Source organism: Leptonychotes weddellii, chromosome 7 (genome assembly GCF_054177405.1).
Source record: "Leptonychotes weddellii isolate Sample4059 chromosome 7, ASM5417740v2, whole genome shotgun sequence".
Lineage (NCBI taxonomy): Eukaryota > Metazoa > Chordata > Mammalia > Carnivora > Phocidae > Leptonychotes > Leptonychotes weddellii.
The window spans coordinates 14,149,947-14,168,215 of record NC_138375.1 but is presented as its reverse complement, the minus strand read 5'-3'; the positions used below and the strand labels follow the sequence as shown (position 1 = coordinate 14,168,215).

Sequence of the window (18,269 nt, the reverse complement as noted above, 5' to 3'; positions counted from 1 at the left end):
TGTGATTCATCAGTCTTACACAATTCACAGCACTCACCATAGCACATACCCTCCCCAGTGTCTTCACCCAACCACCCCATCCCTCCCAACCCCTACCACTCCAGCAACCCTCAGTTTGTTTCCTGAGATTAAGAATTCCTCATATCAGTGAGATCATATGATACATGTCTTTCTCTGATTGACTTATTTCGCTCAGCATAATATCCTCCAGTTCCATCCACATCGTTGCAAATGGCAAGATTTCATTCCTTTTGATGGCTGCATAATATTCCATTGTACCACAACTTTATCCATTCATCTGTCGATGGACATCTTGGCTCTTTCCATGGTTTGGCTATTGTGGACATTGCTGCTATAAACATCGGGGTGCACATACCCCTTCAGATCCCTACATTTGTATCTTTGTGGTAAATACCCAGTAGTGCAATTGCTGGGTCGTAGGGTAGCTCTGTTTTCAACTTTTTGAGGAACCTCCATACTGTTTTCCAGAGTGGCTGCACCAGCTTGCATTCCCACCAACAGTGTAGGAGGGTTCCCCTTTCTCTGCATCCCTGCCAACATCTTTCGTTTCCTGATTTGTTAATCTCGGTTTCTTCTTTTGTAAAATGGAGATATGGAGATAATTTTTACTATTTCATTCTTCTGAAGAGAGATCAAAACACAAAGAATTTGAAATCACATATGAAGGGCTACAAGTTATAAAGGACACATTGAAAGTAACTAAAAAATAAATATATAGATAGAAACTAGTAAGAAATACCCAAATAAATTACTCTGCATAAAGAAATATTTAAGATTGATAGAATATGTATATATATAATCCCAGAGAAATTCCCTAACTTGACGGATAAGAAAATACTTTTACCAATTTCCAGACAATGAATTTAAATTGTAAAGGAAATAAATGGTCCTGAAGTACTCATTTGCAAAATTACAAGCTAATAGTCGATGGGTCTTGGGGCGCCTGGGTGGCTCAGCTGGTTAAGCGACTGCCTTCGGCTCAGGTCATGATCCTGGAGTCCCGGGATCAAGTCCCGCATCGGGCTCCCTGCTCAGCGGGGAGTCTGCTTCTCCCTCTGACCCTCCCCCGTCTCATGCTCTCTCTCTCTCTCTCATTCTCTCTCTCAAATAAATAAATAAATAAAATCTTAAAAAAAAAAAATAGTCGATGGGTCTTCTTTATGTGACATTTGAAAAACAAAAAACAAAAAACAAAAAACAAACCTACAATAAAATAATCCTCTTCCTATTAGGATATCACTCATATGACAATTAGGGAAGAGTATTTTAAAATACTGAATGCCTCAGAAAATCTAAAATCTATCAATTATAATAAAATTCCATGGGTAAAATATTTGGAGATATAGCAGCCACATGAAAATAAGATAAGAATAAATACCTGAAAAGGTAGAGACAAACTATAAAATGAACAATGTGTAATTACACATCAAACAGAAATAATGATGTAAGTGTAGAGTTTAATTACATGGATGAGCAATAATGATAATATAAAAAACATGCTTCTTAAGAAATGTCCGTGAAATGGACTTTGGATATTTTCAATAAGAATATACTTATTTATTGTATTTAATTTAAAGATGAAGAAAAGCACCTGAAATACACACACACACACACACACACACACGCATGCACACACACACGCAGAGAGCTTCATTTCATTGCTTGACATTTATACTGACTTCCAGCATTCTACAGGAGACTCACACTGTTACTATTCATCAACACTCTTACTCTCCTTAGAAAGAATGTGTTTTTTTTTTTCCTCTAAAAGAAATTATTGTAATCAGGTCTTAGATTAACATTGGTTTTCTCCTACCACTTAATCTGTAAAATGGCATGCATTGTCTGTGGTGTATAAGGCAGTGAGTGATCTAAGCTGTCCAGAATGTTAGGAGTTAAAACACAAAGTTCCTGCTTTCAGAGGACTTGCCATCTAGTTGGGGAAACCAGGATGTTATGAAATGTAACTTGAGACTGAAGGCAGTGAAACTGGAGTAACTTTAAAGAGATCACTAAAGTTGTACTGTTCAAAAGAAGTAGAACATGATTTGACTTTAAAGGATAGAATATGTTCCGCCAGGTAGAGTGAATCTGAGAATACTTTTCAATTAGATGGGGAATTGTGACAGCGCAGAGATGACAAAATGTAACATCAGTTAGAAAAATCTAGCCAGGGAGATTGGCAAAGCAGAAACACAGGCATTGTATTCACTATTGAGAACATAATTAGTATTAAGCACTGTGCTGTATTCCATGCTTAAAAAAAAAAAAAAAAAAAGATATTCTGCCATTAATCCTTTAGTTGTTCTAGTACCAAACGGTGGTGGATAGAAAATTTTGTACTTAACCAAAATCTTCAATATTTATCTGGAAAATTAGGACCCTTACCTATTGAATACTAAAGACTTTGATTTGGAAAATAACCAAGTGAAGGATTTCTACAATATATATTGTTTGTTTAATAATGACCTTATTTATCATTAACTAACATATCAATAATAATACAGTTTTATTTAAAATAAACAGTTCAGGAGATAATTTTTAAGTCACAACATTTTAAAATTACATTACTCTAAAACAACAAAAAAAGCATGAAAATGAAAATTTTTCCTATGGCCACCTAATCTTTATTTGTTTATTCTTCTTCAAAGATTTATTTATTTATTTTAGAGAGAGAGTGAGGGGGCTGGGAGGAGGGATAGAGGCAGAGCGAGAGAAGGAATCTCAAGTAGACTCCCCACCAAGCCCAGAGCCCCACACAGCTCTTGATCTCATGACCCTGAGATCATAACCTGAACAAAATCAAGAGTCAGACACTTAATGGACTGAGCCCCCCCCCAGAGGTCTCTGACCACCTAATCTTTAAATTGTGATAGGTAAACTTCATTTTAACCTCGAAACTTCATTGTTTAATTCCAACTTCTTAACCAAATATCTATAGCAAATGAATTATAGCCATAATGTCACAAAGTCTGTGAGTATAAGCTTATACCAGGGTTCTGTGTACACAATAACTTTGTTCATTCATTTTGTAATATAAAAGTGTAATCTAATCCCCCAATATAAAATTATCATTGGTCTACCAGGTAAATATGTTCTGCTTCATGGTCTTTATGCTGCCTCTTGAGGGACTAGGTTTTATCTGATGCAAGGAGATTTGCCAGCCTACTTAATTCTAATTGTCAATACATTTGGAAATCTTCCAGATTTTACTAGGGGAGAGATCATTTATAACTATATGTATACTCATATCTCTGTTTGCAGGGCTCTAAATCACATTTAATATGCCTTTCAAATTTGAAAATCCTTATCATAATTTTGTTGATAATTTGCTTTCAAGAACATCTACTACCCATATTTGTTTGTTTTCTTCTTTAGATATACGTTTTCCACTTTGTAGATACTCCCATTCTGTGGGACTGTGTTAAAAGGTTGTTAAAAAAGTGTCTTTTGGGGGCACCTGGGTGGCTCAGTCGGTTAAGCGTCTGCCTTCAGCTCAGGTTATGATCTCAGTCTGCTTCTCCTTCTGCCCCTCTGCCTGCTTGTGCTCTCGCTCTCTCTCTTCTCTCTTTCTCTCAAATGGATGAATAAAAATCTTAAAAAAGAAAAGTCCTGTCTGTTAAAAAAAAAAAAAAAGGTGTCTTTTGGGGGCCTTTTCTTTCAGATTTCACAGTCCATTGGTAGTGAAATGCAGTTATTTAGTTTGATACATACTGGGAACCACCAGAGATTTTATGTATATTTTGTACTTCTTTGGCATTATCAGATTTGTAGTAGTCAATATTCCCATAGTTTATTTTTGTCCTTCAAATGAGAACTCACAGCTGGTGTTGTAATGTGCTTAATTTCTCTACAGAGCATAACCATTTAAAATTCTGTTTTTATCCACAGGGCTTCAAGAGACCATTTAGCAGTTTCTCCCATTCCTAAATAAAATAACACACACATAGTCTGAACTGAGAATATATTACAAATGATGCCTCAAACATCCTATAATGGATGTGGTCGCGATTTTGCCTTGCTCAGACTTACCTGCAGTCTGGTGAGGCTGAGACTCAGTTTCGGTTCTCCTAGGCATCTCCTTTCCTTCCTAGTCAAATCTCAGTCCTCCTTACTAACATGAGTGCTGTCACACCTGATAGAATCACACTGTCCTTTACGAGAAGGTAGAAACTCAAAACGTGACTTGTGAGAGGGTAAGGAGTTCACATACCATCTTGACCCTAAAATGGGGAAGCGTGACTTGCAAGTATAGTGACTTGTTTTGGTGGCCCTTTTGCTCTAGATAGGAAAATATTCTTTTGTTTTCTTCTTAGGTATTTTTAATCTCCGTTGATTTTTTTTTTTTTTACTTCTATGTATTTTTTCCTAATGTATTTGTGAGACTCCACCTCCTCTCGCCTTTTTATACTCCTACTCATGGTGACAACAAAAGGACAGCTAAGTCATATTCTTTAGGCAAAAACATAAAAGTAGAACAAATAAAAATATGACCAGTTATACCATTCCATGCCTCTTTGTTTTTGGTTTCTGTTTGTGAAAATGTAGGTTATTCTCTGCCATAATGGTTGGAAGGACATAATGACTCCTATAGGAGTCATGTACTCCCCACCCTGCCCTGAGGCAGAAGAAACATTAAACAACTTCATAAATAGGATTATGTATTCACTTTTTAAAGCTAAGGATTTATCCTTACAATTTCCTTCAGTGTTTATAAGTTTAGTGACTCCAAACATAGTATCATCTACTTTGATTCATCCATTCCCTACTAAGAATAATAATAGTTGTTAAAGGTATGTGATCAATAATGGGTAGAGGGTTTCTCTTATAGTTCATATATATATTTTTTCTTTTTTTATAAACTACTCTTATATCTACCTCTACAAGTATTATATTATTGTGATATGTTCATGAATTATTTTGAATTTTGGGTTGGATTTCTATTTTAAAAGCTTCTTTTTTTTCATCACTTTCTCCACTGTTATTAACACTTATGCAAATTCATGTGTTATTCATGAACAGATTTGCTGATATTCTTCAAGATTCATATTTTTGCTTCAGATATATTTATATTCTTTTTTAAGTCTCTAATACATAGTCTTGCATATACAGACATAATGAATAGCAAAGAGGAATTGAGCAGTTTCAAATGTGGTTTTAAAATGTTGATAATAGATGGTAGCTTCTTTTTGGGGAAGATGTTTTCCTGCTGTGAGTGGAAGATGAGGGCTCAAAAGAAAATGGCAAAAGAAACTCAGAATAGCTACTGCCTGGCGTCTGATAAACAATGGATATTAATAGATTGATTACTAATCTCCTTTGAGAGCATAGTCTAAGTTTCTCCACATACTTGGTGGAACAAATTGAGATGGTTATAACTATTTTGCCAACATATTTTATTTTTATGAATCTGAAAGCAGAAACCCTAGACATTGGTTGGTTGTGTTTATCTGGGATTTAGAGATTATCAAGAAGGAGTGTGGCAGATGGTCAAAGGGATGACATTCCAGGGTGCAAACTAGGAACATAATGACATATTGGATCATACATTTGTGGCTTGGCAGAAATGCAAGTGAGGCCAGGCGGATGTTTACAAACTTAAATGAACAGGAAGAACTGGAGTTTGAAAATTGATATTTGGGCAATTAGAGGCTAAAAGAAGGGGAAGCCAGGAAGCAGGAGAGAAGGAATGAACGTTTAGTAGAGAGCATGAGGAGATAATACTGCTGAAGTGTTAAAGGATATATAAATTCATTTTCTTTTTAATGTCTTAATACATGTCAACATAATAAGGAAACTGTAACAGAAGACAAGTTCCTGCTGAGTGTAGTTCAAATCATTATTTATCAAGTACCTATTATGTGAAAGGAGTTTTACGGAAAAGCAAAAGAGCATTGTTTCATGCATGGGCTCTGATCATAGTTAAATTATGATCTTATTGCTGCTGTAAAACCAGAAAATAAATGAAAACAATATGAAGTCATGCATATTTATCTGTCTGGTGAAATTAAGTTTTTATTTCCTAGCTTTCACTTCAGACAGATTAAAAAAAAAAAAGTTTAGTTCAATTCGAGATCCACATCTGGGGATCTCAAACACTTCTGCTATTCTGACGGATTTGGAAATATTATTTTAATAGCCTGTTGGCTATGCTTGAAGCATATCTTTATACCTGCATTATCAGACAAAGAATCCTATGAAATGGCAGGGAGTGTTTAGGTGTCTAATATTATAAGTGTTTTAAAGAACACATAGTTTTAATACTTACCAAAATATACTTACCAGAGAGTATTTAAAAAGCATCCCTATTTTAACTTAAATTATTTTACAGTTTACACAAGTAGCACAGAGATTAGAATCTTTCAAGGTCTCTCAAAATATTAAACAAAAAGGGGCGCCTGGGTGGCTCAGTTGGCTAAGCATCTGACTCTTGATTTCAGCTCAGGTCATGATCTCAGGGTTGTGGGATCAATCCCCACATCAGGCTCCACATTCAGCGTGGAGTCTGCTGGAGATTCTCTCTCCCTCTCCCTTTGCCCCTCCCCCTGCTCTCTCTCTAAATAAATAAATAATCTTTAAAAAAAGTTTAAACAAAAATATAGGACACATAGTAGTAGTTTCAGAAAATTATGTCTGAATTCCAGAACTAATATGCAACTTGCATCGTGGTATCATATTCTGTGGCCTTCTGTCCCTGTAGATACAGAGAGGTTGCAAGTGTACCTCTCTATTCAACAATATATTTTACTGTAAAAATTTTTTATGAATTATCAATCTGTTATTTCCCTGAAGTTTGGGTGCCTGGGTGGCTCAGTCGTTAAGCGTCTGCCTTCAGCTCAGGTCTTGATCCTGGGGTTCTGGGATCGAGTCCTGCATCGGGCTCCCTCCTCAGCAGGGAGCCTGCTTCTCCCGCTCCCACTCCCCCTGCTTGTGTCCCCTCTCTCGCTGTGTCTCTCTCTGTCAAATAAAAAAAAAAAATCCCTGGAGTTCTTAGAGCTCCAAAATGAATTTTATTCTTATGATTGCTTTGCAAAGGACTCCAAATCTCACTTCTTTCACTATTTTTAAAGTGTCTACATGAGTCAGAACTTACATATGCACAGCAGTCTCCCTACCTCCTCCTGTATGTGCCCATATCCTTTTAAGAAAAAGAAATAGAATATATATCAAAATAAAGAATGCTCTGTCACCTGTTTTGAAAGATTAAACCACATTCAAGGCTATTTCCAAATTACACTGAAGGTATAGTTGCTGGGAATATCAGGAATATACGGACTATATTCAGAAAGACATGAATTACTAAGAGAGTTTCCCAATTTTTCTGGCCATTTTCTGAGACCCTTTGGTCACCTGAATCCATATGGGATATGTAGAATTTTCACACTATTGCTTCAAAGACTCTTCATATGAAATATTTTTCTAACTTTTTTCTCATCCCAAAGTCTTCTAAAATACCCATTGGGGTAAAATAGCACTTTTAAGCTAGGAGACTCAAAAGTATGCACAGTATTCCAGTGCAGTCTTCTCAATTAAGAGATGCATAGATATCCCATACATTTATTGAATGATTGCAAGACTGTTTCAGTTTTTTTTTTTTTGACCTCCCTATGGCCTTATTTCTGCTTTCAGAGATATATATTGCAAAATAATCACTGTTACTCAAGATCTCTCCTATATGATATTTTTACCATCTAATATGCATCTTTGTTTCATATTGTTTTAGTTTAAGGTCTTTGTGCTAGCTTTTCAATATCTTTTTCAATACTAACCAAATATATTTGCTTGGCTTCCAAGAGTTCTATGACCTTCTGTCTTCATCCAAACTATTGAGAATTAGAATTAAGAACCAAACTTGGGTGTGTTATTAGAGACTGTCCTTTATTTGGCATTGATAATTAGCACTTTTCATTCACAGATGTTCCATCCTACTTGCCCTTTATTCAGCTCATATTAATTTTTTATCAACTTCGAAGTCAAGATTTTCTATAACACTTGGTTTATACTGCTTTAATTATACTTCAAGTTTAGAGATTTGTTGTTGCTTTTGACACCTAATTTTGCAGTTTCAACAAGACAAATTTTGTTCTCTGCACATAAGATAAAAGTAAATAAGATATATATGTATATGTATGCATATATATCTTCCTACCTCTTTCATTTTAGTTCAAAGTTTTCTTGTTCAAGTTCAATGAGCCTTCAGTCAAGTACATTTTTTGCAGTTCTGGTTAGATACACAATATCCCTTTTCAGGAGCTCATTATTCTGCTCTGCTAAGTCTTTCTAGGGAGGAAGCTCTTTGCTTCCTGAATCCTCTTTTCTTTTCAGAAGTCAAAACTTCAGCTGGGAAAAAAAAAAAAAAATATTTTTATGTTGCTGTGTCTAAGAGCTTTCTATTTAAGAACCTAAGGTGTACTAGAAACGTTTTCTGGCTTTCGCCTCATTTCTGATTATGTTTCTGATTGCATTTCCAATAATTATTCTGAAAGAGAGTATGCTTCCAGATTAAGAATGTAAAGTGAACATTAGGTCAGAGCTATAAAAGGGAGTCCACACCTACCATTGCATGTTAGGTCATTCTACATTATTAATCATGTTTACTGAAATCAAGGACCAGCACCTTACCTCTCTTCTTCAGAGGCCAGCAGTGAGATTCTCAAACATGTTTGTGCCTGTGAACACTTAGTTCATATCTTTGCCTTAGACAAGAGAACTGTACATATAGGCAAGTCTATATAAATCATGGTGCAACATTCTACAGCCAAGAGATGTGCTTCCTCAAAGCTTAGGTCTCTGGGAGAGTGCTTGTGACTGTTTTAGTTATGCAACACACATGATGTGATTTCTGCTTTTTGCTTTCTCTATTCTCAACTTGCTTCAGAATAGACAATTGATACATTATTTTTTTCCTTTTCTACTGGGTAAGAAACCTTTTGTAATTTCTCATTAGGTTATTTATGCTCTATAACAAGCCTTCAATTATATGTATATGTGTACATATATAATCGTGTGTGTGTATATATGATTAGAAATACATATATATGATTCGTGTGTTTTATTACCTGTATTACATTGAATATTTTAAAAATGTATTATTTTTCTATTGCATTAATTTGGCCCTGTAAAATCAAGAGAGCATAGCTGTAGGTTATTGTATCATGACTATCTTAAACATACTCCTATGTAACAGAATTCTAATTTTCAGGAAAAAAAAAGTCATGAGATGAAAGAATTTCTAGATGTAATTGTTTAATGATTCACTTACTTTTTAGTGAAAAATACTTAACTCATAGGTGTAGTTGCAGGTTAGGTTCTCTGGAAGCCAACTCTGAACTGGGGTTTAGAGGGCAGGTTGTTAACAGGAGTGTGTCCTTGAGATCAACATCTGTGGGGCAGTGGGAGGAAGAAGCAGAGTGAAAAATTGAGCTGTTATGCAAATTTAATTCCTCACAGCTGACCCAAGAGTAACGTTCTGGAACTAAACATGTCGTTCACTATGTCTACATTCAGTAGAAATGGCTCCACCTTTATATCATTGGAGCAATGAGTCATTGACAATGTGCTGCTCCAGAAGGACGCAACAAAGGGCCAGGTGATAATCTACAGCTAGGGTAGCTAGTTATTCCATGCGGGGAATCTGCACAGCTCCTCTAAGTGTACATACCAGAAGGGTCTTTTGGCCAACAGACTTGCTGGAATGAGGAATAACAATACTAAGATAACCATATATTATGTGCACTTGAGAACTTCAGTATAATTAGAGATGAATGGGTAAAAAGGCAGTCTGACATTGTGGTTTTGAGCAGGATTCTAGAATTTATTGAGGTTGTATCCTAATTATTCACTAGCTCTATGACTTTGGGCAATTTATCCTCTGGGTCTCAGGTTACTTATTTTTTTAAAAATTATTATTTATAGTAAAAATGATTTTTCCTAAAAAATTAGAAATTTAATATCTTCTCCCTTAAAAGGTTGTGTGGATAGATCAAAATCTATAATCCACAGATTGACCATGCAGGCATTTAATGTAATATATAGCATTTTAAAAGTACATAAAAAATAGAATTAACTATTCTATCTTGTTAGCACAAGATCAAATTAGATTAATTAATTAACTAGATTAATTCATCATTAATTTTCTATGGTACACCTACTATAACAAGAATGCTTCAAATCACAATTAAGTCTGAAGAAGTTTATCAATTGATCTGGTCTCTTCGTAATTTATCATCTATACCAGTGGCCCTCTTTTTGCTATTATGTCCATGTCCAAAATGTTGACTGCTTCTTCACTCCTCTGTCTCCACTCTTCCCCTTCTCTTTTAGTTTGGGCTCAATTAATTTTTTCAAGTCAGTATCTCAATTTAAGAACATATATTAGTCACTCTTTATGATCGCCCTTCATGTTCCTGTGTCCATTTCATAAACTAAAATTAAAAAAAAAAAATCACACATCCCCATTTTATCCATTAAAGGAAATGTGAATCTTGAATGGCGGCTTTACTAAGTACATTTTGTTTTGCTTATGTCTGTCATAGATAACACAGCCAGCATTCTGACAAGGCGGAGGAGATTTAGTCGAACTATTCAGGATGTGTATTATCTCCCCATTATGATCTCTGATGGTGGAATCCCCTCTCTCAGCAGCAGCAGTACCCTCACCGTCAGGGTTTGTGCATGCGAGAGAGATGGGCGCGTGCGGACCTGCCATGCGGAAGCATTCCTGTCCTCGGCTGGCTTGAGTACAGGGGCCTTAATCGCTATTCTGCTGTGTGTTGTCATTCTCCTAGGTAAGTCATCCTGCCTCCTAATGTTGTATGATGGCGATTCGGAATGTACCCTACGATGGCCAGCAGTGCCTTGGAAAAGAGAGAGAAAGACAGTCATTTTGACAGAACTTAAAAATTAGGAACACAAAATTTGGACCACAAAATATAGCTGTTTAGACTTCCTTTTAATTAGCTTTCTCAATACCATGGCTGATCTAGAAATAATTTGATTCACAATTGATGAAAGAGTTGAAATACCAGAAGGAAGGATAGATTATGAGAGAAATCCTTTGGGGAAGGGTCCATTTTAAAAAGAATTCATATTAAAAAATCTAAGTACCATATTAAAAGGGCTCTTATAAGTTATTTCAAAGAACATAGTGATATCATTCTAAAATGAATCTAAACACCAAGTGAAAAATAGATTTCTTGTAGAAATTTCTATTAGTTGAAAATATTATTTAATCATCAATGTTAGCTGAATCAAAAGCGATCTTGGGTAAGATGGTGCAGATCCCTGGATGAAAATTTTTTATCAATTTTATCAAAATTTTAACAAAATGTTTACTGGAAGTTCCTGAGATTCCTTTTGAAAACTACAACATTGATAATTTCATGTCAGTGAACAAATATCTAATGTTTATGACATGGTGTCTTTTTCTTGGAACAAGTTTCCAAGGGCAAGGGCTAAAAATAAAGTAGCTGAAATTAAAAAAAAAAAAAAAGTGATCTTGGATAAATTAGATATTGTCTGAGTTAGCACAAGATCAAAAAAGACTTTTCATCTCTTGCTGAATGTGGGCCCTGATCCTCACTGAACTGGGGGCACGAGAGGTGTGCTTTATTAAGGTCCCTACAGCAGGAAAATCTAAAGAGAGAGATAATAAACAAGGCTGAGCTGTGATGAGTTCCAGAGTGGTCACTGCATCAAGAAGGATGCCATAACAGGACAGAGTGAAGGGAAAGTCAGAGAAGAAGGAGGAATAAGAGTAAAGTATGATGTGATCAAAGTCAAAGGAAAAAAATGTATATCAAAGAGGACAGAGCATTCAACAGTGTCAAAAGCTGCTCTGAGGTTAAATAAATTGTGTATCTAAATGTATCAGGGGCACCTGGGTGGCTCAGTCAATTAAGCTTCTGCCTTCAGCTCAGGTTATGATCCCAGGAACAAGCCCCCCCATTGGGCTCCCTGCTCAGCTGGGAGTCTGCTTATCCCTTGCTCTTTGCCTCTCCTCCGTCCCCTGCTCGTGCACTCTCTCTCTCTCAAATAAATAAGTAAAAAATCTTAAAAAATTAAAAAAAAATAAATGTACCCATTGCACTTAGCAAGAGGAGCATGGAGGTTCAGTGCCCCACCACTGGAAGTATTTCACGGTGGTGTAGTCTTACAGTAGATTCAAGGTGAAGAAAGCTAGGAAAATTAGGCTTTCTGAATTTTATTTCCTTATGTATTAATTGGTTACAACTGTTATTTGCTTTAGACAGTTACGTATTACCTTTTTTGTGTTTGAAAATTAAAACAGAAACTCACAAACAAAACAAAAACGGAAAATAAAATAAAGCAAGAACAAATATTGATCCCTCCAGAGTTCCTAACCTAAACCACAAAGAATAGAATCCAGTGACTTTAGTGTAAGTTCTTCCAAAGTACTGATTCTGAAAGATAGTTCATTCAAAGTAGTCACTTATCTTTGCCTTTTATTTTCATCTATCACTATCAAACCATTTTTATATACTAAAGTAAAGACTTAAAAACTTAATTGAAAAATGTTAATATACAGGTACATTTAAGGTATATTATGTAAAATAACATTATTTCATGAAACAATACTTCCCTTTAATAGATTTTATAAAAATGTTGTTTCTCCTTTGGGGTAAACAAGAGAGCATTCTAAATTTTATGCTCTCCCATAGGACTAAAAAAACAGAGGTGCTATTTAACATGTTTACTCCTTCAATTTTTTTTGAAACTCAAAGTGGTTTCTACAGTTTTATGCAAAGGTTGCAGAATCATTTCATAAGTTTGGGCTTAAACAATCATTACTTATGATGTAATTTTTATTTTTGATGACACTTGTAAGGGTTTTTATTGTTATTCAGAAGATACCTAGCCAACAGACTCAGAATGTAGTCATTTGTAACTTTAAAATAATGTTTGTTAACGTGCAAGCTCACAATTTTCAAGGAAAATATCAGCAACACCAGAAGTAGCAAAACTTTATTTTAGAACTTTTTGTGATTCTGAAATGACATTAAAAACTAATAGCTAAACAAATTGTGAAATTAATACTTTAATATTGAAAAATGTTCTGATTATCAGCTGTGTGTGAAAATGACTTGTATAAACCCAGCCCTAGTTTTGCTACTAATTAACTGTATGATCTCAGGCGACCTGTTCAGTCTCTTATTTCTATTTATAAATCTATAAAAATAAAGTATCAACTAGTGAAGAACCTTAGAGTCATCTATAAAATGTTGTGGTGCTTATTTATGTTTTCTTATAGACTCCATCTATGTGTATATTGATTATCTGAAATTGGTGCCTGAAAACCAGTGGGCCTTACTTTGAATGGTACATGTGCACATTGTGAGTCAGGTTATGATTTGTCAGGATTACCTTTTTAAGATCCTTTTCTGATGGGATGAATGGGAGAGAATTTAGGGTGAGCCTTCACGATGCAATCAGAATTTGGTGCTAGAGGAGGGATAACTGGAGTTCTCTTTCCCTTCCAGGGATCTGACATTTCTTTCCCAACCTCATCCTATCCCTTGTGAGATGGTCCAGAGCAGTTGTCAGAGCAAGCCTAAATCACACTTAGTGCAATAAACCATTGAGTCAGGCTCTGAATCAGGCCTCTGTCACCTGCCCTTCAGTCCACACATCACATATAAGAAGGTGACTTAGATGAGTCCATCACCTGGATTGTTCCTACTCTTGGATATAAATTTCCTAATCAATGAAGATCAGGGTAGATTTGATGTGAGGGGAGTGAGGGACTAGGAGCAAAGGTAGAATCGGTGAGGAGAGAAGTGCCAACCTGCTTGTCAGCTGAGCTATCTCACGTGACTCTGTGGGTTCCCCTTGGTTTGAAAAAGTAAGTTTCAGTGAGAAACACCATTAACTGGTATGACCAATAGCAGGGCAGGAGCTAATAAAAGTAATCTCCCTGACTTGGGCCACCTCATTTCTGCCAAACTTAGTATCAACATATGATGGTATGAAAAAGAATGAAGTTATATTTATGGATAAAAAAAAATATCTGCTAAGGAAAGTATTTTGGGGAAATATGTTGGGAGTCAGTATATAATGTATTCAAATGCAGGCTGTATGACAGTTCAAGTTACAAAAACTCAAAACCCTTTAGAACTCCAAGCACTTTGGAATCATGGATAAATAAATTAATATATGAATGAGTAGAATGATATGAGAAAGGAAATATAAAAATGTTTCCCCAAATTGGAATTCTTTCATGAATAAAACTCAATAAATTCATTTTGTTTCTTAAATAAAAAGAATAAAATGGATTTAAAATTCTAACCAAACTCAGAGAAGAAAAAGAAATATACTAACCAAGGATACAATAGTCATTAGAATAAAATCCTCCCCAAATACTACAGTTTAATATTTCAACCCAGATTATATAAAATTTCAAAATACTGAAAATCTTATATAATTTTGAACAAAGGGATAAGCACTGTATCTCATTTATTTTACAATGCCATGGCTCTGTCAAATTATCTCTTCCCAGATGACCCACTTTAAGAAGAGGTACCTTGTTTCACATGTATGGGTTGATAGACTGTGGAGGGAGGGGAGTCATGTGAATATACTCATTTGACTGCCAGTTTTAAAAAGAGTTTAACTCTCAAAGCTATGTGTGTAATTGTTATCTTCATTCTCTAAAATATATTGGGTTTGGGGATTTTTTTTTTACAAACATTTAGTTTGGCTTTCGAACGTTAAAAATTATTATCAAGCAAAATTAGGTGTTTGGTATTATTAATGACCATAAGCTGACTTAAAACTGTATTTAAACATTATTTTCCTAGTGAGGTTATGCTGTATCATCACTTTCACAGAGATTATTCTTGTGTTAGTCCACAGAGTATCTACTGTGTACCATTTGCTCCAGAAACATCTACTGAACAAACATGAATATAAAGCAATTCACTGGAAAAACACCTTATTATCTGTGTTTCCACATTCTTCTCTGAGTTTCTTTAAAGTTACCTTTGACTAGAGGGACCACATGTCCATATTTGCCCTGATGTCCTGGAGTAATTGTAAATGAAATCCCCTTTCACTCTCAAAAATGTCCCAGATTATATGGTTAATCATATGTTGATATATTAAATAGATATGAAATAAATCTAGAAATCATTGGTCACTGGCAAATGACTGTCCATGCCTAGGAAAGAGATAGATGTAAAACCTCAAAGTTCAAACTTAATTAATATCTATATTTTGAATCAAAATATATCAGGAATATTTTTTAATTTGGGAAAATAAGTAAATATGAGCTATCATCACAATAATCCCAGCTTTATCCCCTGTATTTCATTAGGCAAATATGGCACTGATATTGTGGAAGGATACAAATTACCTCCATACTTTAATAATAATATTGATCACATTCTCCCTGCTATGCATGCACATAAACTCCCTTGAAATCAACAATCAACCGTTTTAACATAAAGAAAAATAACCTCATTTATTGACAAAAGTAAGATATTTTACTATAAAAAAGTCTGTAGAAATAGATGTTTTAATTTAGAACAACCTCCTTACTTAATCATAAAGAGGAGCAAAAATATATAATGGATGATAAATCTAAACCTCTGAATGGAATGGAATGAGTTACTTGGGGATGCTGTTTGGGGTTTTGAATTAGAATGCCCTAAGCTGGTTTTACACTGAAATAAATAGTAAGGTATTGGGGCAGCTTGGTGGCTCAGTAGGTTAAGGGCCTGCTCTTGATTTCTGCTCAGGGTCCTGGGATCAAACCCTCTGTCAAGCTCTGTGCTCAGCAGAGAGTCTGCTTGGGATTCTCTTTTCCTCCCCTTTGCCCCTCCCCCAATCTCTCTCTCTCTCAAAATAAATGAGTAAATCTTTAAAAAGAATAGTAAAGTATTAGATGCATATTTGCTACATTCAGCAAAAGTCTTTTTTTTCTTTCTAAAAATAAGGTGCTATATTAGATAATGTCTTTGAAGTATAAGTAGCATATTTGAGAAACTATTTTTATATAGCATAATATTCAGGGGTGCCTGGCTGGCTCAGTCAGTAGAGCATGTGATTCTTGATCTCGCAGTTTCACGTTAGAGCCCCATGTTGGGTATAGAGATTACTTAAAAATAAAAATCTTGGGCGCCTGGGTGGCTCAGATGGTTAAGCGTCTGCCTTCAGCTCAGGTCATGATCCCAGGGTCCTGGGATCGAGTCCCACATCGGGCTCCTGGCTCAGCAGGGAGTCTGCTTCTCCCTCTCCCTCTGCCTCTCCCACTGCTCATGCTCTCTCTCTCTCTGTATCTCTGTGTCTCAAATGAATAAATAAAATCTTAAAAAAAAAATCTTAGATAGATAAATAAATAAATAAATAGCATAATATTGGTGAAGCAGGGCAACATATGGCATCTGCATTTCATTTTCAGGTTTCTATAATCACTCCAGACACAGTGACTCACTGTTTCCCCATGTCTGCCATAATCTCTCTCATTCAATTCTGCCATTACTGAGTCCTTTTTTTCCATACTTTTCAAGATGATTTTCTAGCCCTTTCTATGGGTGTTTTGTCTTTTTGTTTGTTTGTTTCTTCATTCCCATAGGTGCTCACTTGCCCTTTCTCTGCAAAATTAGACTCTCCAGTACATTGTGACCATCTCTTTCCATGTGTAGTAAACTCTCTGATAATTGTCCTTTGTATTTCTGGCTTGAAAATCTCCTTTTCCTCTTTCTATTGTTGTCTTCAAACTACATATACACTGTTTTATCTAGTTTAAAAATAGGCAAGGCTCATTTATTATATCATTTAGGGATATGCATAAAATGGGTTAAATTATAAAGAGAAACAAGGAAACGATAACGATATAGTAAGAGAAGGTACTTTTTAGAGGTATGAGGTAAAAGGTCAATTTCTAGGGTACCAGCTATGTTCTTTATCAGAGAATAGCTAACCTGGTGTTTGTTTGCTTTACAAGTATTTGTTAAAGATACATATCAGCAAGGTTGCCAGATAAAATACAGTATATAGAAATAGATAAAATACAATATAGAAATGTGAATTTCAGGTAAAAATATATGTCTGTGGGTGTATATTTGTATGTGTGTGCATATAGCAAAAGTATGTCACATGCTATATATATAAAAACTGTTTCTATATATGTATATTTATGTTATGCATATATATATCTATACACATATATGTACACATATGTACATGCCTTTTGAATGTACTTCTTTGATTACTATATTGTAAAGAATGTTTAAAATAACAATGCACTAAAAATTGCTATCATAAAACCTAGATTATCAGCTGGCCAAGAACATTCTGTAGAGCTGAAGTAAAGAATATTGGGCTTAATAGCACAAAGTAGAAGTGAGGTAATTCTTTCTATTTAGTAATGGCTTAGTATCATCAAATAGAAAGATTTGAAAATACATGAGAAACAGCCAAAGCAAAGTGCCCAAGATCCATTTACATCATTTCATCTAATGGTTGTGACATTACTGGTAATAACCCACATACCCAACTCAGTTCCTTGTTCCATATTTTTTAAAAAACAAAATGGATTATGATAATGGAAGCTTCATCACCTTTGGTGTGAGAAGTCATAGATTATAGTCTAAGTTCTTCCATCTGCCATTTGTGCAATCTTAGAGTTGGATCTTAGTTATTTATGTAATTTCTCTGGAGCCTCAGTTTCCTTGAGGAAACCCATACTTTGCTGGGGGGATTAAATCAAGAAGTTATGTAAAAAACATTTGGTAACCTGAAAAATTCCTCTGAAACATAAGTTAGGTACAAATAAAATAACATCTTTTGTGCAGCTTGATAGATACATGCAATTATTAATGCCTGATAATAGTATTCTAAAAGATAATGGGCAAAAGAGATCAACCATGTAAAATATACCTGCTTTGGTTTCCTACAAAGCATCAAAAGTAAAGGGTTTAAGGTAGGGGCTCCTTCTTCCTATTTAACAGAAACTTAAAATATCCCTCCTTTAGTGTATCTGCCTAGAATCTATACACAGAACAACACTCAGCATTATTCCTCCAGGCAAAATTCCATATACTCTTCCATCATCTGTTTCCCTCAATGTGAAGACTGGATGATAGACCACAGTGAGCCAGGAATCCTGAATGCATAAGTGTGACAAATGAGAATATTATGTTTTTCTAGAGAAGATCAATGATTCCCAAGGCCTTATAGAGAGAATCATTTTTCACATTCCTTGAGATTTTAAAAAACTCTCCAACTGT

General features: G+C 35.1%; 1 protein-coding gene across 2 annotated transcripts in view; it reads left to right on the top strand.

The window, feature by feature from the left end:
* CDH18 (cadherin 18) overlaps window positions 1-18,269 on the top strand; it is a 403,581-nt gene that overhangs the window by 384,488 nt on the left and 824 nt on the right. Inside the window, exon 11 of one of the 2 annotated variants that reach the window (XM_006726862.3) lies at window positions 10,557-10,808. In XM_006726862.3, coding sequence (XP_006726925.1) covers window positions 10,557-10,808 — 252 coding nt within the window. The remainder of the gene's footprint in view (window positions 1-10,556; window positions 10,809-18,269) is intronic. The other variant, XM_031018262.2, reaches the window with a different exon arrangement.